This window comes from Pundamilia nyererei, unplaced genomic scaffold (assembly GCF_000239375.1).
Source record: "Pundamilia nyererei isolate P.nyererei 1_Seehausen unplaced genomic scaffold, PunNye1.0 scaffold00015, whole genome shotgun sequence".
NCBI classification, from domain to species: domain Eukaryota; kingdom Metazoa; phylum Chordata; class Actinopteri; order Cichliformes; family Cichlidae; genus Pundamilia; species Pundamilia nyererei.
The window spans coordinates 1,798,566-1,819,079 of record NW_005187416.1 but is presented as its reverse complement, the minus strand read 5'-3'; the positions used below and the strand labels follow the sequence as shown (position 1 = coordinate 1,819,079).

General features: G+C 39.1%; 2 protein-coding genes across 2 annotated transcripts in view; one reads left to right on the top strand and one right to left on the bottom strand.

Moving 5' to 3' along the window:
- LOC102215703 (cullin-5) overlaps window positions 1-12,602 on the bottom strand; it is a 15,523-nt gene extending 2,921 nt beyond the window's left edge. Inside the window, exons 1-15 of the mRNA XM_005725381.1 lie at window positions 12,533-12,602; window positions 9,164-9,273; window positions 8,975-9,074; window positions 6,865-7,041; window positions 6,622-6,763; window positions 5,447-5,592; window positions 5,138-5,218; window positions 4,496-4,589; window positions 3,149-3,279; window positions 1,847-1,954; window positions 1,700-1,764; window positions 1,475-1,607; window positions 1,045-1,176; window positions 687-810; window positions 1-166 (exon numbers count right to left, since the gene is read on the bottom strand). The exon at window positions 1-166 is cut by the window's left edge and continues 8 nt beyond it. Of these exons, the coding sequence (XP_005725438.1) occupies window positions 1-166; window positions 687-810; window positions 1,045-1,176; window positions 1,475-1,607; window positions 1,700-1,764; window positions 1,847-1,954; window positions 3,149-3,279; window positions 4,496-4,589; window positions 5,138-5,218; window positions 5,447-5,592; window positions 6,622-6,763; window positions 6,865-7,041; window positions 8,975-9,074; window positions 9,164-9,273; window positions 12,533-12,556 (1,733 nt within the window). The 5' untranslated portion in view covers window positions 12,557-12,602. The remainder of the gene's footprint in view (window positions 167-686; window positions 811-1,044; window positions 1,177-1,474; window positions 1,608-1,699; window positions 1,765-1,846; window positions 1,955-3,148; window positions 3,280-4,495; window positions 4,590-5,137; window positions 5,219-5,446; window positions 5,593-6,621; window positions 6,764-6,864; window positions 7,042-8,974; window positions 9,075-9,163; window positions 9,274-12,532) is intronic.
- A 4,322-nt stretch (window positions 12,603-16,924) lies between these two features.
- slc35f2 (solute carrier family 35 member F2) overlaps window positions 16,925-20,514 on the top strand; it is a 7,847-nt gene continuing 4,257 nt past the window's right edge. The window contains exons 1-5 of the mRNA XM_005725380.1: window positions 16,925-17,057; window positions 17,535-17,634; window positions 18,033-18,205; window positions 19,451-19,578; window positions 20,060-20,219. Of these exons, the coding sequence (XP_005725437.1) occupies window positions 17,546-17,634; window positions 18,033-18,205; window positions 19,451-19,578; window positions 20,060-20,219 (550 nt within the window). The 5' untranslated portion in view covers window positions 16,925-17,057; window positions 17,535-17,545. The remainder of the gene's footprint in view (window positions 17,058-17,534; window positions 17,635-18,032; window positions 18,206-19,450; window positions 19,579-20,059; window positions 20,220-20,514) is intronic.

The following is a 20,514-nucleotide window of genomic DNA, read 5'->3' as shown; positions in this document are numbered from 1 at the left end:
GACATGAGGTGATGCCAGTGAAGCTTCCTGCCACTGTGGTTCTTCTTATAGAAGTCTTCTACCTCAGGTATCAAATCCTCCAGCTCCGTAGGGAGAGACACAAAAACCTTCTCGCTGCTCCTCGACCACGCTCCAGCATTCAGGATCTTTATGTTGACCGAGTCAGCTGCAAGGGAGCGCACCAACATGTAAACCAACAGTTTACAGTTATAGCACATCCCAGTCAAAAGTACACATTACTGCACCTTGCTGGCTGAAACCAGCTACTAGTTAGCTTAGCATAAAGAAAGTCTTTAGGCTTTTGTGTTATCTAATGTTAAAACAGTATTTGATGTCTGTCTATTTTGAACACTGTGCTCACTGTTCTCGTGGAGGATGTAGATTGCAGTGTATTGAACTGTAAGGGAAATCCCCTTTGGGGTTGTGTCTCCTCCCAGTAATTTACATGTTATGTTACTTTTTTATTCTACCCAGAAGACAAAGTCGTAGGGGTTAGCCGTTTCCCCCATTTCCAGCCTCTATGCTAAGCTAATCTACTTCTCATTAGTCTTTGTGTTTAGATTATACATGAGTGACATCAATCTGCTCATCTCAGTGGAGAAAAGCAAGAAAGTAAAATGTACTTGCTTCCCCAAACTATCAAACTCTGTCATCATTTTATTAAACAAAACATTTTCTGACTTTACCTGGTAAAGCAAGCTTGTTATGTTTATGCATTTCTTTGAAGGACTGGTTGAGGTCCTCCGACACCTTGATGTCTTGGAACATCCTCGCTAGCTTGTTGACATAGTCAGCTGGCATTCCTACTTCCTGTTTGGACAAATGACATCACAGTAAAGATTAATCAATTAATCGTGTTACTAATTGTGTCTGTGTTAATTTGCGAGCAGTTTCTCATTATGATGTTCTGTCGGTGATACTTGTGATGATAAATGAAAAGGAGACAGCCCCAGATGTCTCACTGATGAAAACATTTAGTAAACAGAGTAAGGTGAGCTTCACAGAAGGAAAAATAGAAAGTAAATGTTCCCCGTTAGCTCCTACCCTGAGCCACTCCACCATGTTCTCCTCTATCTCGCTGTCGGCTGAGATGTCCAGGATGAGCCGACGGGTCAGGTGGGCTTTGTGGTAGCGCATGAAAACATCTTTGTTCTGGACATACTTCAGGACTAAAAGCTGCAGGAAAACCGATAAATAAATTTAAATAAACACCGGTTGGAAAGGACTCAGCAGCGACTTTTGGTGTTTGTTGCAGTTTCTTGAGAATTCAAACACGTAAGAATATTTTTCTGAGTTGGCACAAATTTGTTGAGGTTATTGCTCTTTACTTCTTAACGTTCCAATAAAGTCAGAGCTTGCCTGTTTCATGTTCTTCCTGCATGTTCTCTCAAGACTTCCAGAGCAATAACTAACAGTAGATCAATGTCAGATGCAGGAACGCCATTTTAAAAACTTACAAGAACACTAAACTTACCACTTCCTTGAGCTTGGCCTCGATCTCTTCAGAGGTGAGCTTCTTGCTGAGTGGAGTCTTCCTCAGGAGCATGTCACAGTAGTTGGCTAGCAGCTCTGGACACTTGGACTCAGGCTGAGTTTTCAACCCTACCCTGTAAACGCAGGTGAGGAGAGACGAGTGCAATCAAGCTGTCAGGCTGCTTTTATCATTCGGAGCTGAAGTTCATGCAGGCAGCTCTCTTACCCTTTCTGTTTCATGGGAAGCTCTAATTTAAATATCGTGGCATCATTCACAACCGCTTTATAGGCCTGCAAAGAGGATTGAAAAAAAGTTCTGAGGATATTCTAAGACAGGCATCCTACAGTTAAAATGGAACAAAGTGTGACTCACTTTGTCTCTAGCAGTCAGGAAGCGTGGATCATCCTGAAAGGCCTCTTTCACCAGTCGACTGAAGCGGTTAAACAGGGTGAGCAGCTGCTCCACGTATTTCTCTGAGTCCTGCAACAAAGACCCGATGGTGCAACCACTCACTGAGATCAGGATAAAAGTTCAGATTTACATTAACTAAGCTCAAGGTCCACAAACTTACAGTACGTTGAAATTTTATCTACAGGCCTTAAATTTTATAATTTAAGCATTAAAAATCTAAACCGTTAAAAAAGGGGCCATAAGGACCACAAGGACAACCTGTAATACCAGTTACAAACAGGTACAAATGCACTATTCTTAAAATTAAAAACATTTATAAAAGCCCCCCCATCTGGTTCATTTTCACACTGCACAAATTATGTAGAAAGCAATAAACTTACTCCCTGACAACACCCTTATAGTGTTTCTTAAAAGAGAAGGGACATACACTTTGAGGCCAGTGGTACCCCTCAGCCTTTGAGATTTTTTTTCTTTCAAAATTCCAGGTGAATATTGCATCCACAAGATTTTTAGAAACTTTACCTCTGGACTTGAGGTCAAGTTCAAACTCGTCTGAAGTTTTTAGTAGATACACCTATGGTATCAGTTTTAAATTCCTACATCGCTTCAGTCTCGAGTTATCGCATTCACAAACTTCGATGTCCATGGTGCTCACTTGGCCTCCTGGCAGGGTGACAACGATACCCCCCGATGGGGTATCTAAGGAGTCCAAGGATTTGTGTAGATTTGGTGTACCACATCTAAATTTCTAAATTAATTTATTAGCATAAAAAGGACTGAGTGTGAGATGAGAATTTTTCAGCTTAAACAGAAGTGTGGAGGTGTAAAGTGAGGAAAATGTTTTGCAATATTAAAAAAAAACAACCAAAAAATAAAAATCTAACATGTTCTCTGTTAGCGCTGCGACAGACTGGCAACCTGTCCAGGGTGTACCCTGCCTCTCGCCCTATGGTAGCTGGGATAGGCTGCCCCCCCAGCAACCCTGACAAGGATAAGCGGAAGAAAATTGATGGATGGATGTTTAGTCTTCATGCATAAGATTAACTCATCTGCTGCACACCCATTTCCTTTCCCAACCCCAACGATCTCTCTCTGGATCATTATCATGCTGGCGTTTTGATTAATAAGAATGACGGCATCTCAGCATTTAGTGCTGTCATTGAAACGCATCTCGATGTTAATACAAACTGTAATAACCTGCAGTCTATTCTGGCTAACCTCCCACCATCACCAGTTTGGCATGTTTGTCTGTGCGACACTCACAGAGGTGATCGTCTCCGCCGACGCTACCATATCGGCCAGCCCAGCACTCATGATGTGCTCCTCCAGGTCCTTCAGCATGGGCTCGATGCCGTTGGGCACTTTGTCCATGAGAGAAAACATCAGGTGCAACTCTGTGGTGAAAGCAAAGGCATCATCCTTGCTTTTTAGAAAGACTATGACTCAGAGTTATGGAGCAGTCAACAGAAAGGAGGTGGGCAGTGTTATTGCTGCAGAGAGACCCTAAAACAGATGATATACTGCAAGAAATAACTCTGTGATGCCCCAGTCTTTACCAGAATCAATACAACTTAAAAAATTAAGACTGAACTAAATCCCTAAATGTGCATTTCTGTACTAGTGACATGTCTCTAATGTTCATTTTGTAGCTACATTATAACACGAGCAGAAGATGAGCTACTTTAAAATCCATTATTGTGGAAGGCCTTTGTCAATTTCATGAATTAAACCACACACACACAGATGCATTAATAATATGGATGGGTGGTTAATGCAGCCCAGAAACTTGACAGAGGTCTTAATCACGAAACAATTCTCCAATACAAACTTTGATGTGTTCTTAAGATTTTCCATATTGGTCATTTACATTGAAATCGTGCAAAATGTCTGGAAGAAAAATGCTACATAATCTCTGGGTAGGTTTAATGCACCAGGATGTGTTCATCTACAGTGAACAGCAATGTGAGCAAAAGAAAAGAACAAGATGTGATACCAGCAGCTAAAACATCAAATTGAAAACTAAATGCATCTGTGGCAACGAGCACAGACTACCTTTAATGTATAAAAAGATTATTGTGATATAAAACCTCATGAATAAGTCTCAAAGCTTGGGCACAGATACAAGACTTGAAAGCCTCTTATTATTAAAAAACAAACAAACAACAAATTCATGTCTGAGTAACGAGTTTCAAATCCTTATTTTTGTTTTACTTTAACCTGAACAACTTCTGCACTTCCTGCACTCAGTCTGTGTGTTTTCAAACCAGCGCAAGAATCAGTTATGATCCACTGAATACCTCTTGTTATTAATGTTATGAAATTTAGTGTATACTATTTAACCAGTCCCCCCCCCTCCCCCAAGTAAAAGCTTTGGATCCCACAGGACACTCAGTTAGAACATCGAGTGCTGTGGAGACGGATCTATCGTGACGACCTTCCACCTCACACGTCGCCTTCTGTGTAAACCTCCGACTTGGTTTTAGATTAATGAGGCTGGTCATACTATCACACAGGGATGTTGTACAGATGCAGAGAGATTTGTTCAGGCTATTTTCTAGTGCAAACCTGAGCTGGCTGAGCCTTTGGTGGGAACAGTCCTGCCGTACTCACTCTCTGTCTCATTTCGTTTGATCATGCCCGGACATTCGGCTAAGATGGTCTCCTTGAACGATGTTACTAGCGCATTGACGCAACACTCCATTAACTGCAAAGATAAGCAGAGGCAAAAACACTCAGAGACAACACACGTGCATTTTTGGGACGATCCTTCAGCACTGTCTTTCCAAGAGTAAGAGGAGAAGACCAAACTTGGAATGAGCCCATCAAGGAATAATAATAAGAGGAAACGTGAAATAGGCTTTGCGTGAAATACCCCAAAGATTAAAGTAAAAGGAAATATGTGAAAGGAACGCCTGGCCACATCTGTATTATTCACTATACTACAAACAGCAGTTTGTAAAAACAGTAAAAACTGCAGTTCAAGGGAAATTGAACTGCTACATACTCTAAATATTTATTTGCAATCTTTTAATCACACAAAGTAAACAAGGATATTTTAAAAAGATGCTTTTTGTCTTTGATTTCTGGGTGAAAATCGTGAAATATGGCAGAAACTGGCACAATATTTTTTACTGTAACTTGAAAAAGAAGAAAAAGCTTAAAAATTAAATAGAATATAAACATTTAGAGACCACAGAAATTGATGTTCATGTTTACACAATTTCAAACTAAAACAATGGAGCTTATACTAACTGCTTGTACAGAGTTGCAGTCACGTCTCGTCTCTAGGTAACGCAGGGCACGTTTCTCCTCTTCCCTCAGCTTCGAATCAGCCTGATGAAAATAAAACATATATATGCAATATTTATGCATGTTAGAAAAAGCTAAAAGTAAACATATAAAGACGAAAAGCCTGGAAGTTTTAAATGTTTATAGTTGGTATTTCACAAATATGGGATAAATAAAGGTAGTTATACCAGCAAGTAAACAGTGAGCAGCAGTTCCATTAAAATAAACAGAGAAACTGGGAAATCTGTTTTCTGGCCCAGGAGTGTTACTCACATATTTCATGTAGTTTTGGACGCCGTTCTGCTGGAGGTAGGCGGGTGCTTGTGTTCTGTAAAACCTCTCAGTAGAATCCATATACGCTTTTTCAAAGTTGTCCCTGTAGATCTGCAGCTTGTCGTCGGGGTTGGAGCACAGGTTTACTGCTCAGGACAATAAAAATCATCACACAGTGAGATACAATACAATTTTTTGAGCTTGAGTGACTCAAATGTTAGTGTTAAGTGGTTAAAAAAAAGTAGTACAAAGGCTAGACATAACAAGACTGTTGATTTGCGTATCTGTGGTTTTTCATATTTTTCTCTTCCTGGTCCTGTGTTTTTTTAACAGATGGTGATGAATTACATTTTCTACTGTGCTCCATTTTCAGGGCTCGCAAAATTGCTAGCCCGATGGGCGGGGCTGAGATAGATTTTGGTCGCCCGACCGGAGATATCGCTAGCCCCGGGACGTAGGGCTAGTACTCAGAAATCCTTAAGTACTTCTGAAAAGTTTTTGTGTTTTTCTGGAAAGGCAGCTAATTTTATGTTACTTTTCAAGTGTTTTCATCATTTCAAATGTTAATAACTAAAGACAGTATTTTGGATTTTGTCTCACTTGGCCTCTTGGCCGGAGTTTATTCAATAAAGAAAGAAAGAAAGAAACTGAAAACTGAGTTTTCGAAAATCTCCACCCCGACAGGAGTTTTTAAAAATCTGTTTTCAGTGAGCAAAAACATTGTTTACGTCTGGACCAAAGGCCCAAAGGCCCAAACGCATAGAAAAAGCTGCGTTTTCAAAAATACCCGAGTAGGTGTGGACATCACCTTAAAGAGTTAGTATGTTTGGTGCATTCAGATCATTGTTCTGATTGCAAAAGCGAAGAAATACGAAGAAATGAGGGGTGACTCAAGACTTTAGTATGTATAACACAAGGAGTATTTTCCAGTAGTCCAAAAGGTGTGAAGCAGACCATCTCCAGTTGTTGTGCATTCATAAACAATGTCTGTCATGTAGAACAGGAGGCCTCAGCCTCAATACCAAGCTGCTGAAACCAAAAGCTACTACGCTGTCATTCACGAGCAGTCATATTTTCTACCCTTTCTGATCTATGACTGGACAAACAGAACCTTCAGACGTCGCCTGCAGGATCCAAACAAAGGCTTGAAACAGGTGTGTCTCAGTTTTTCTCACCGTATGACTCCCGCACTCCGATGACCAGCTGTGAGTCAAAGGCCTCCCCCAGCCTCTCGGCGTGGACGAGCTTCATGGCACTGTCTTGTAGCCTGTTTTTAATGTTGGAGAAAATGGACTCGTTCCATGTGTCAAGCATGAGCTGCAGTGAGCATAGAGAAAAAGTGTTAAACACAAACATGCACACTGACGAATGTTTCTTTGGATCACAGTAAAAAGACAGAAACAAACAAACCCACTCACCTTGCGGACGATGCTGTCCTCCATGTTGGACTTCTTGTTGCTTCCTTGCTTACCCATCAAAGTGATCTCCAGCTGGCAGAAAGGTTTGGGCAGAATGTCACACTGTGTGAAGAACTTCCTCCACTCCACAATGTACGCCTTCAGCAACGCCGTGTCATCTTGGTGACTAAGCACCCGCTAAGAAAAGGAGAGAGACACAAGTTAGGGTCAGTTTGCACCTGCAGAAATAAATTGGTAGCCGATATTTAAAATTAAGATACACCTTAAAGAATCAGCACGAACACTGATGAGAAATTTAAACTGATGTCAGAACAGAAAGTATTTTTTAAATGTCTGGAGAAAAAAAACATAGCCTGTATCTATCATTCAAACAGACACAGATAATTTTAAATCTCTGTCATAACATTCATCCAACAATTAATGGAGCAGTTCCCAAAACGGTCAGCTAACAGGTAAAAAAAGGAGAACTTACACAAAACTTTGGGGAACAAGTTGATAAATCTCAGTTTGAAATTGAGACTAGGCTAGATTTTACTAAAGTTCTGTAATACTTATATCTTTTAAGTATTTTTATTACAAATGCCATACCATATTAGAGAAAAAAAAAATCTGTTAAAGGGAAACCTACTCTTTAAACGCTGGATGGAGGAACTCATTTCAGCGTGACTTTAAAGCTCTGAGTACTAGAGAGCAGAATGCCGTCCGGCCTGACCGGGTCATCTGTCAGGGGAAGTTGGCTAATGTTGGACGATGATGCTGCCAATTAAGCATAAAGGGGACTCTCAAAACCCAAATGTCCCTTCTGAGAGAAGAAAGGAGCAGTTGATCTTCAGAGGACTGTGTGAAAGTGTCAGCTAAGGCAGTGGGGCCAGGTTTTTCTGCTACTGTAAAGTAGAAGCAACCTCACAAATAACTGAAAGTCTATGTGTGCTGCAAAAATGATCAAAAGAGGAACTCATGACATGAATCTATTTTGTTCATTGAAACAGGGGCTGTACAACAAAGAAAGCTTAAATTATAAAATATATTTTTTCCATATCTAGCTTCATTTATTCCAACAACAGCAATCAGACTAGCTACAAGCAGACGGACGTGAAAGATGCAACAGTGGCAGCATGTCAACAATCACAACCATGGACAGGTGTACTGGCCGCAGAGTCACAGTCACACAAAACAGTGGTCTGAGATGAGAGGTTTGCAATGGTTGCTTTGAAGAAAGGATCATTTGCTGTCAGTTGTCTTCTTCAAAGCATCTTAGGTGTGTCACAACGGAGTTAAAACACCAATAAGATGCAGTCGGTCTGCTACTCATCTGTGACTGAATGAGGTTACGTTTGCAATTATATGCAATCTGTCTATGAAGATAAAGTGATTAACTGTAACAAATTGACAAAAAGTGTAAATTTGTTGCTGTCTGCATCCACAGAAATTCATGTCAACTACTTACATTCAGTGTCCAGCCAGAACCCCGTAGATACAAATCAGAAATTGCTCAACAAATAATGAAGCAGTTTCTCCAATACGGCAATTTATTGTGAAACTACAATGTTGCTTTTATACAGGAATATACCCAGAATACAACAAGCTGAGTGGAGTCCACTACTGCAAAGAGACCTGTTGCAGACTCAGATTGATGGTAATGTGCAGGCATCTGTCTGCATTTACAAATTAGACAGCAAACCTTTCCCAATCTGTGTGAGAGTGACTGCAGTCAATATAAGTCAAACTGTGACTGTTTAAAGACATGTTGCCTCCCCTAGGCAACCTGTGCAATCACCTTGCGATCAAAAGTGATTGTCTGGGATCGAGGATATTTGCTTGTTCAACCTCTGTCTAGAAAAGTTCAGTGTAATCACTGGGAAACTGCCCATTCTTCCTAGTCGCATAGCCACAGTAAAGGAAGAGAAAACTACAATATTAGAAAAATGCAAAGATGTTAAACAGGAAGGCTTTCTCATCTACTCAGATAGATACAAAAACATTTACAAAACGCTAAAATAAGTCACAAAATATACTTGAGTGTTGGGTAAGATGCTTGTATATGCTGTCCAAGCAACATGTATGTGTAGGAAACACTGAACTTAAATGAACTGGAAGACAAAAAGCTTACTGCTTGTGCTTGTTTGATGAAATCTAATATGTCCTCTTTGAGGGCCTGGTGGATCTTAGCTGGACCTTTGTCGTCCCACAGGCACACAGCATGGACATCTCTGTAGAAGCAAAAAAAGGAGTCACATCATCACATCTAAAAACCAAAGCCTAAGGTGAAAGCGCAGAGGTAGAGTCACCGAAAACTTACGAGAACAGGTCAAACCACTGTTGTTTGGTGACGGACTCTTGCCGCAGGAGCTTCAGTACTATGGGGCGCATCAGGTCCCATTTATCTTCAAACTGAAGGGAGCCTTTGTTCTGGAAACAAGCAGGAGAGGAGAAGAGTCAAATTATATGACTCACTAAAACAAAACTTTAGGGTGAGCTACAACTCAACATTAATCTGCTTTCAAACACCTGGCAATTTAAGATTATTTATATGTATATATAAGTTTCACTTTCTCAGCTTTCTGTTTTTCTCTGTGAAACTTTCTCAGCTTTCTGTTTTTCTCTGTACAATGACAAAATTTTGAGATGGAGGTTTCTTTTTGACAATACAGATGAAAGGGAATGGGAGGCAGTGAGAGGAGAAGCAGAAATGCAGAATCTTCCCCACAGAGAACAATCACTTGTGATGACTTATCAAAATGGACAAAGCTGCCCCTCCTCAGCCACAGACTAAAACATGACTTCACGGGCCGACCATAAAGCCTGATTTAGGAATTGCAAAACACCATCACCATTCCTGGAAAACTGCTCTGACCTCAGTGTCCTGACAATACGTTTTCATTGACAGAGTCTTTGTCTTTCCCTGGTAAGCAGAAAAAGCCTTAATATAGATGATCCAAAAACAGGAAGTCTGAACCTTGTACTTCTGTACCACATATAAAATCTGCAAGTAGGCTAAATCTGCATATCAGATCCTCCCTGTTTCTTAACAACAAAACTGTGAAGTCTGTTAACTTACACACTCTGACTTAAATCGGCTTTATTCTTATATTGCTTTTCAGTTTTACTGACTTTCATGCAGTGCTCTTCCCCTCTCTTCTGATTGGTCAGATGCTGCCAACTTCACCTCATAACTAGAGTGATAAACTCTGTACTTATCGAGTTGTGAAGCAGATTTGTGTGACCACTCAGCCTGATTGATGATGTTAGGTGAAGTGAAGCCAGATAAGGAAAGATATCTCAGATGTGTTGAACTTGTTTTGCAGTGGAAACCCCAGGAAGCTTAAAGGACTGGATGCTTGTTCAATTCACAGTGTTAAGATTTGTACAAAAAGTCCAAATAAAAGCATTTGGATTTTAATTTAATCTCAGCTGTTTTTCATTTTGATGGGTCATATAGTGACGCATTCAAGACACGCTGCGGTGCTGATGGACTTTTGATATGTCTGATATTATTAATGCCAGTGCTGATATTGATTCAGTCTGCAGTGTGTTAGCTTTTTTGTTTCTTTTTTGTTATATATCATTAAAAAAAAATACATAAAAAATGACAAGTTTTTAGAGTGGTAATTATTGCACAATGACTTGATAATAGTGCAAATGAGATAGACTAAGGTTAGACTACCAAAACTACCATCTAGTTGCACAGTTTAATTTGTGGCTATATAACATTTTATTACTTGTTGATTACCTTGTGCGGGTTCTCTGCATCAAACTAGTTTAAATACCTTTATGATTTTAGTGTAGTTGGTCACAAATCCTGGGATCATAACAACCCTAATATTTAAAATAATGCGGCTGATCAACTATGCTAGTGTTTTACTGGGTTTTTTTTAACCTCTTGTGCCAAGGAAACCAAGAAAAATAACTGATGTGACAAGAAATAAATATCTGCCTCTGACATTAGCAGACATCAATCACCAGTATATCACGGTTTCTCTGGCAATCATCAAAAGAGTTTTGGCCTTCCCTACAGCTGGACCAACCACCGTAGGTACATACAGGCTATTCCAGTTTCTTACTTTTTTGCATATTTGTCACACTTCAATGTTTCAAATTATCAAACACATTTTAATATTAGAGAAAGATATTTGATATAAGATCAAAACCTACCTGGCCCTATATGAAACAGTAACTGCCTCTTAAAGCTAATAACTGGTTGTTCCATGCTTGGCAGCAAAAACTGTAATCAAGCATTTGTGATACCTGGCAATGAGTCTTTCACATTACTGTGGAGGAATTCTGCCCACACTTCTTTGAACAATTGTTTTAATTAGGCCGCATTGGGGGGTTTTCGAGCTTGAACAGCCTGTTTAAAGTGAGTTCAAAGCATCTCAATTTGATTTAGGTCTGGACTTTGCTTAGACCACTGCAAAACCTTCATTTTATTTCTTTTTTTGAACCATTCAGAGGTGGACTTGCTGGTATGTTTTGGATCATTGTCCTGCTGCATAACCCAAGTGAGCTCGAGTTTTATGGCAAAAACTGATGGCTGGTGATTCTCTTTTAGGATTTTCTGGTAGAGAGCAGGATTCATGGTTCTACCTGTACAACTTCCTGAAGCAGCAAAGCAGCCCCAGACCATCAGGCTGACATCACCATGTTTGACAAATACTTTATCACACAACTGTATGTGGCCTATTTCTTGCTTTTAATTTGATTAATATGCACAAACACAGGTTGATCTCAAAATAGTCTGCATAGCTTTTTTCACCCTCTGGTGTCCCATTTCTCCTTTTACCTTTCACATTTTGTATTTTGATGACCTTTTGTTGGCAATAAAATAAGAGGAAAACAACGAATTTTCTTACTTTTTACTAGATCATTTCATAAATGCAAGAAAACATGGCACTATGGTAAAGAAGTAAAAAGCTAAAGGACCAGATAATCATAAACAGCTCACTGCAGAGTGGTCACATGTAGCAGATTTAATTATTTACACCTATCATTAACCTTGCGTGTGAAGGCCTTCATAATAAAGATCCACACAGATTCTGTTTTGGTCAAAGAATGTTCATCTGACAGTAACTGTTGAGAATCACTGAGTTATTTCCCTACTGAATAGACAGTTGTTGCATAGACTGCTTTCTGTCACTTAACTATACCTAGCCTTCAGCTCTAGCCTGTGTCTGCTCACATCCATAAGTGTCTGACAAGCGAAGCTTTGTTAGCGAAACAGCAGCTGAAGATTACAGGAGCCACCAGAGCAAACAGAGCAGCTCCAGGCAGCCTTTAGCTTGGCTGCAGATTCCTGAGCCACTGACAGGTAGAGGATATGATACCTGCACCCAGCGCGCGCACACACACAGACTGTGGTCGTATTTTAACGCAGGCTCATTAGAGAATACATCCCCTGTGACTCTGCAGCTCCCCCGTATCTGCCGTTTCCCTTCACATTTAGCAGTGTTGTAGCTTTTCTGTGTAGCCAGCTAAATCACTGATAAGTGGCTAATGTTAGCCAGATGCAACTTAACTGCTCCACGCTGAAGTAAACACCGACGGGACGGCCGTAAACGGGTGCAGCGTGCTGTTCGTTAACACCGGAGCTAAACGCCCACAGCACACTGCACACATGACAAGCAATTCCACGGACGCTGAGTACAAATAATTGAATCGAAGTGGATCCTACCTTTAGCAAATTAGACGTCGCCATGTTCCCTCAACTTATCCTCTCGTAAAATCTCGCGCGAACAACAAGACCTACGAAGATTAACCTTATCGAAATATCGCTGTTGTTAGGGAAGCTTTTGTTTTTTAAATAGAAATATTTTAAGGACAAAAGTATCATTTTAACCACTTTCTTTTACATATAGATGTACTTTATTAATATGTATTAATAAAGTAAAATTATTTTTGTTTATTAATATTTACGTGCATTTATTTACGTTTTTTGTTGTTCCTTAAAGCTCAGCCTATGTCAGAATGTCTTTTTGTGGTGCTCATTTTACGTTTGTTGTATAATTGATTCTCACCTTCATTAATAACAGTATTTAACAACGCTCTGTAGTGGAACGTTTATAGTATCACATAAAAGGTTTATTTTTAGTTACAGTTAGTTTATAATGTAGCCATTAAGAAGTATTACTTGTTAAAGTATATGTTATGGTTTTCATGTTTCCTGCACTCTCCTTCTCCTAAAACTTTTTTGTTTATTTTTATGTTTTTGATTTGTGTGTGTGTGTGTGCTTTTTTTTTTCTTCTTACAGCAACATTAGTGTAGTAATGTAACGGAGGCTTTGATTTTATTGTCATTCGTAAATTGTTGGGAATTAATCCACAGTGGAAGTCTCATTTTAACAGGTACAATCAATTTTTGGAGTGTTATTGTGTGTTCCCAAATTTGTAAGGTCACATCGAACGAAAAAAGGCACTATGAGATTTAATCATAGTTTGTACCTGACCAAAATATTTGAATTATTTTAAATGATTTGTGTGTTTTGTTTGTTTTGTTTTGTTTTAACATAAAATGATTTTTAAAAATTAATCATATTACAACATTGTAGAATAAACAGATTATAGACATTAGCTAAAATATTCTCAGGCTGAATATTATTTATTTATGTTCACAAACAACATGAGCAAAGTGTAATTTGAGCAGTTTTACTGTACTACTTTTGCCAACCGTAAGGGATTATAGTGAAAATGTGGCGGCCCTAGATCTCCTGTGTCATCTTTACCATACCTCCACAAAACATTCCTTTTGCAAGTTCATAAAAAATAAATAAAGAGTCTAAAAAACAAAGTCAAAGTAAATAAAAATCTTTTAGTTTGGTTAATAATTACTTTACGGTAACTTCAATCAAAAAATCAGGTACGATGTATAATCACTTTTTTTGAAGTTTATCATCTGCAACTAACTGAAGTTTTTTTTTTAAGTTCTCTAAACCTTATAGGATTTACAGAATTTATGCATTTAGGACTAATAAACCACAAAAAAAATGGTTCCTGTACAATAATGTATAACAAATACAGCTAATCAGAGACATTAGAAGGTATTTTCTGCCATACTGAACCACATAGCACTACCTCTGCTGTTTTAGTTCACTTTCACTGCCTTGTAAATGATATGTAGGAAAAGTAAAAGGAAACATTTGCCACATATCACACTGATTGCAGAACTGGAGATAGGAAAATGTTTGTACAGTCTCAGGGCCAGTTATTGTTTCACTGTCAGCATGGTCTTTATTATCATTCCTTCCCTGCATGACATGAGGGAGAGAGGAGAGAAGTACAACAACATTAATAAAAAAGGGAATTTTGCTCAGTCACTGCTGGGATTTTTCCATGACAAGATCATCCTGAGGAAAAAAGAAAAGCTTGGAGAAATCAAACCTACATTCTTTGAGTAAGAATGTAGGTTTGATTTATAAAGTGAAGTGCTGGGGACATTTCCTATCCTGTACTTAGACACATTATACTGTTACTGTATAATACTTTCTCCACTCTGGTGACCATATAGGAAATATGACCAATTAAACATTTGCTGCATACCTCATGAATAAACAAACCCGCTAATAGCGATAAAACATTACTTTTTATACAAACTTCTGTGTTGTCTACAAATGTTTTATATTAATTATAGCCTACAAATGAAGCGGGAAAATAATGAGAAAACAGGAAGAATCACAGGCGAAATGTTCACCACTCTAACAAACACATTGCTGCATATACTGGAGGTAGAAACTTTTGGGTTAGTGTATTTCTGTTCACCTCAAATGTATTTCAATTCCAAAATTCCAATTTGCAACAACTGTCAGGAGTTACTTTATATTACAAAGTGAGAACCCTAAAATCAATCCCTTGATTTGGATCTGAGTTGGTCACACAATGTTGCTGTGATCACAAAAGCAGCAAGACAGCAGCTCTTCTTCCTGCGGCGCCTGAGAAGATTCAGATGAACTCTAGAATACTAACAAACTTCTATCGAAACCATTACCATTGAAATTATTCTGACTGGCTGCATCACCACCTGGTATGGCAACTGTAATGCTCTGGGCCGCAAAGCTCTGCAGAGGGTGGTGAGATTAGTACAGTGCATCACCAGGACTGAACTGCCAGCCATGCAGGATCTCTATAGACAGTGCTGCATGAGGAAGACACAGTGGATCCTCTCTGATCCCAGCCACAGACTTTTCACACTTCTGCCGTCTGGCAGGCAGTTCAGGAGCATCCAGACCTGCACCTAGCAGACACAGAAACAGTTTTTACCCACAAGCCATCAGGCTTTTGAACTGCTGACACTCTTTACACACCATTACACACTCACTACAATTACAGGGCTCTACACACTGTCACTTCAAAAAATGCCACTTAAATGCTCATTGCACAAGTTTTTGCACAACCGGTAAATACTTTTGCACAAACTTTAAATACCAACTTGTCTTAAATACTCTAAATATTAATACTTTTTCTCTCTTGTATTATTATTATTATTATTATTATTATTATTATTATTACTGCTATTTTCATGTTATTTTCTTCTTAATATAACTGCACACTTTCTATATGGTCATGCAAAACTGAGGAGCACGAGCCAAAGTATTTCATTATGGGTAAATGTGGCTACACTGTTTATCTGTACATGACAATAAAACCTGAAACCTGAACTTGAACTTTTCAGCAGCATTTGGTGACAGTGGAGTAGAAGAGCTCCCTTCCTCTCCTTTCCTTTCCCTTCCTTTGCTTTCCTTTCCTTTCCTTTCCTGTCTTGCCAGAAGACATATCTTGCAGGACCTTGCTACTTGTCAATGGTCTAGTTAAACATGTCTTGCATTCACAGACTTTTCTTCTGATAACAATACCCCAAGTCTTTCAGGATGAGGGATAATGCCATGCAGCAGCGGAATGTCCAGGGGACATAGGAAGCCATGGGAAGAGTGTCTGTCTCCAGAATCCAAATTGGGATCTCCTTCCACACCAGAGGAACCTGACAGCTAAAGACTCTGCTTCCCATTCTACTTTTACAAATGCTAGGAACCACAAGTAAGCCTTCAGGCTGAGAGTAAAGTGCTCTATTGGGATAAAATGATACTATACTAAAGTACTATATATACTTTAGGGTATGATGGACCAGTTCGGGGCTTTTATGTGAGGAGAAGGATTGGAGAGATTTCACAGGTCTTTCCTCTCTACTGCTGTCGGACTCACAACAACGACTTCAACTGATCAAACACACACATCCACACATGTGTAATAGCAATAACATTAAGTGCAATACTTTTTTCTCGCATTGTTGTATTATACTCAATTGTATATAGCATTTGTATTCTATTTCATTCCATTGTATATTGTATTTTATTTTATTCTATTCTATTGTGTACAGTATCTCATAGATATATTATTCCAGTGTTTTTTCTCTAATTTTTCTATGCAACTTTGCACTGTCCACTGCTGTAACAAAACAAATTTCCCACACGTGTGGGAACCTGTAATAAAGGTTATCTTATCTTATCTTATCTTAAAAGGGTTTTAAGAGGAAGCAAATGAAGAGAGGCTAATACGGAAGAAATATAATCTCTATTTCTAGCCTCTGCTAGTAGCCTACTTTTGTTGATAACTGTCACCCTGTCTGCTCGTCTGTCTGGTTATTTCCTCTTTGGTTTTTTCGGATCAGCAACTTTTTAAAAACATAAAGTGTGTGTTGTTAGACTCACATGCTGACTTCTGTAAAAAAATGTGGAACATTATGTGGAACTCGGGAACAAGGCATAGAGATGCAGTGCTAGCCCACCAGAAAAATCAGAAAGGCAGATCTCCACACCGCATGCCACAAGTACGCGATCAGCAAGTAGGACTTTATAAGCATGAAAGTTTCCGTAAACAACACGGCCAAAGCATCAATGAGCAATTTGTACAAATATACTAATAACAATAATTCATCCCTAATAAAATACGTTTTGTGTTATTTTTTTCTGACTAAACTAACTGCAATTATCCTCTTTATCAGATTAATAAGTTTGACTGCACTGTGCACACGTCACCTAGAATTCGTTGCAACCAATCAGAGCGTAAGGGGCGGTCCTACGCGAACACGAGGTTAGTCCTGTTCATCCTGGTTGAGAGGTGTCTCCGCGTGGACGAAGATTTTTTTCTTCCTGAATAAACATGAAATCATCACAGCTGGAGGATGTCACCACATAATTGAACGTCAAAATGTATGTTTTATTTATATTCATTGATTAATTCACTGTTTTGTTTGCTGTTTAGCTAATGGAGTGTACTAAATGACGCAAGGTTCACCAAACTCCATTTGAAAAGTTGAAGTTTAATATTTCTGTACTTGCTACTAATTATTTACACCTGCTTTAACGTAACTAAGTACGTATTACGAATCATTACGAGCTACACTACAATTCGGGATATTTATTTTCTAACTAAAGCATGTAATAGTAAACCTATCAGCGTCGACGCCTCCAGTGTACACAAAGCTCGTAACGAAATATATATAACCGGTTTTAATCACTTCATGCAATGTGTTTGTACATTAACCTCAGTCCTTTGGAGATTAGGTGTCATGCTCTGCTTGGGCAGTCTGATGAAGATACTAAAAGCGAAAGACACTAATTCCCAATTATTTTTCTTCCAGCTTTTAATCTTGCTCGGTGTCCATGTCTTTATGTCTTTATGTTTAGCTCTTAGAGAGATGGAGGGGCCCGTGGAGGAGAGATTGTGTGGGAAAATGAAGATTGGCTGTGGTTTGCACAGATACAACCTGAAAGATGTTTTCACGTGGTGAGAACAAATCTAGATGTGTAAATCTCGTTTTTAGCTACTGTAATGTATGTTGTATCAGTGACTGTAACAGGCGTGGAATCACCAGGGTTGTAAAAGATCTAGAGAACTTACATCCACATTTTTTCAAGAGTTGAATGAGTTGAATGGTTGTACAGCATACATATTTAATGACTGTAAAAACAAAAAATCAGGTGCATCAGTGTTTATTTATTTGGGATTTTCTCTAAACCACACAGTGTCAAGAGTGCACATACAGCTGAATATACAAATATATGCATCCACCCCTACCAATATTCGGTTAGATGTCCCTAAGCAAATTGCAAGTTAGAATATCATCATGACATTCACAACAGTGTTTTTCTTTTGATGCATGATTCGTGTTCTTCACTTACCAGGAGTCTGCTGAAGACTATACTCATGGGTCAGGTCCTGTCACTGCTGATATGTGGGACAGCAGTCAGCTGTGAGTACCTGACTCATGCCAAAGTGGAGACACCCATGCTGCAGAGCTTCCTCAACTACGCCCTCCTGCTGTTCACCTACACAACACACCTCAGCACCCGCACAGGTCAGACTGTCATGCTCTCAGGATATTTGACATTCTGGCTGCTCTCAGTGAGGCACAATAAGTAAATGTTTCTCTGTAGCATCAATCATACTGATGAACCTGCAAATTTATGGTAAAGTAAGCTGATTTAGCGGGAAAAGGAATAGTGGTGAGACCACAAGAGTGAACTTTAAAGGAGATGTACAGTATTAACCTCATTTCCAGCTCCATGCTTTTATTTTTGGAGTATCTTTGCCTGATTCACTGTTAAAAAATAATCCTTCTCTGTCACATCAGCCCCTCATGTCCTCCTCCTTTTTGCGTACAGAGGGTTGATGTGACAGAGGAGGCATTTAGGATAGGATGAGATGGAGGCAGATGATCCACTGTGATGACCCCTAATGGGAGCAGCCAAAAGAAAAAAAAAGATTTTATAAGGTACTTGGTGCCGCCTCTTAGATCATCCTCTGTCTGAAACAAGCTGTTTAAGCTCCTCCCCCTTCAACACAACTTTCTTCTGATTGTCTGCCTATCGTAAGCAGAAGGTTTGAACCACAGATGATTGTGACTTCTGTGCCTGAAAATCTATAGTATCATATTATCTGCTCTCACTGATCTCATAAAGAGCAGAAAAAACAAGGTTAAGTCTGAGCGTCTGGCTCACAGAGATCGCCTCATTATTTAAGACTTGTGTCATCCGAGCTTCCATCCTTGTAATATAGCACAAAACAAGGTAAAAGGACAATAGGCAATAAACTAAAATTCTGTGCAGAGTTCACAGAAGCTGCAGTGTTATGTGATGATTAATTGTCCTCATGTTGCTCACTATAAGCATATTAGCGGACAGAAACAAATATTAGTACTAGAGCTCTTATTCTGAAAATCCATATTTTATCGTAAACATAAACTGTTTACATATACACATTAATTAATTACAAATGGATACAAAATATTTAGCAGTGGAGCAGAATCACGTTGACGTCATAATCGTATCACGTAACCACTATTTGAATGCAAATAAATGAACATTATCCAGGTTATAACACAACACAGCATCAACTCCTCTAAAAGGAAGCTTAATTTAATTCCCTTTGTTTATAATATCCTTTGAACAGCGTGTAAAATAAGATCAAAGGAGCAGAAAATAGCACAAAGGAGTTAATGATTCACAGTTTGTTCAGATCACCAAATGTATGTGTAAAGCAGTGTTTAGATGTTTAAAGGGTCTTATGGACCATTTGAATTCAGTCTGATTTGTTTGTTCAGGTGACAGGAACATCCTACAGATTTTAAAAACCAACTGGTGGAAGTATTTGGGGATGGCTATAGCAGACGTTGAGGCGAACTACGCAGTAGTGAAGGCGTACCAGTTTACCACGCTGACAAGTATACAGGTAACAAAAGAGTGTCGTCAGTAAAGACTCTTCTCCTGACTTTGCTTTGAACACATGTATAGTTTGGTTAACCAAAAGACTTCACTGGGCAGCAGGGGGCGAGCCTGATGCTGCTTTTCTGATGAGCTTATTGTCTTAGCTGCTAGTTTGAAGTCTTGTTGAAATAAGTACAATGTTTATTTTGTATGTAATGATACTCTATAGACTCAAAGAAGGACATAAAACAGGCTAAGCTGCTACTATGTGAACGTATGGTGTTTCTCACTTTCTCAGTAAAATTCTCCCACCTTGGCGTAAAAAAAAACCTCTGGGTTTACAGCCAAACTTGACTATTTTTTAGTCAAGTTTGGCTGACTTCACATGGTAGGAGGTTATACTAAAGAGGTCTGTTTGTGAGGAACAAGCTGGCTTGCATGAAGTGCAACATGTCTTTTGCCCTCCCCCTCATGTGAACACCTGTTTGTCACTGTGTGTGTTTCAGCTGCTGGACTGCTTTGTGATCCCGGTGCTGATGTTACTTTCTTGGTTTTTCCTGAAGACTCGATATCGGGTGATCCACTTTGTAGCTGTAGCAGTGTGTTTGTTGGGGGTGGGGGCCATGGTAGGAGCTGACATTCTGGCTGGAAGAGACCAGGGATCCAGTAAGCACATTTTCCTCAGTCAAAGTTGTCAGACTTTTTTGTTTGTTTATCCTCTTGATGCATGAAGGCATTCAGACAGCCAGTATCCTCATTCCATTCCATTCAATTCAATTCAATTCAATTCAATTCAATTCAATTCAATTCAATTCAATTCAATTCAATTCAATTCAATTTTATTTATATAGCGCCAAATCACAACAAAAGTCGCCTCAAGGCGCTTCATAGATACAGAGAAAAACCCAACAATCATATGACTCCCTATGAGCAAGCACTTTGGCGACAGTGGGAAGGAAAA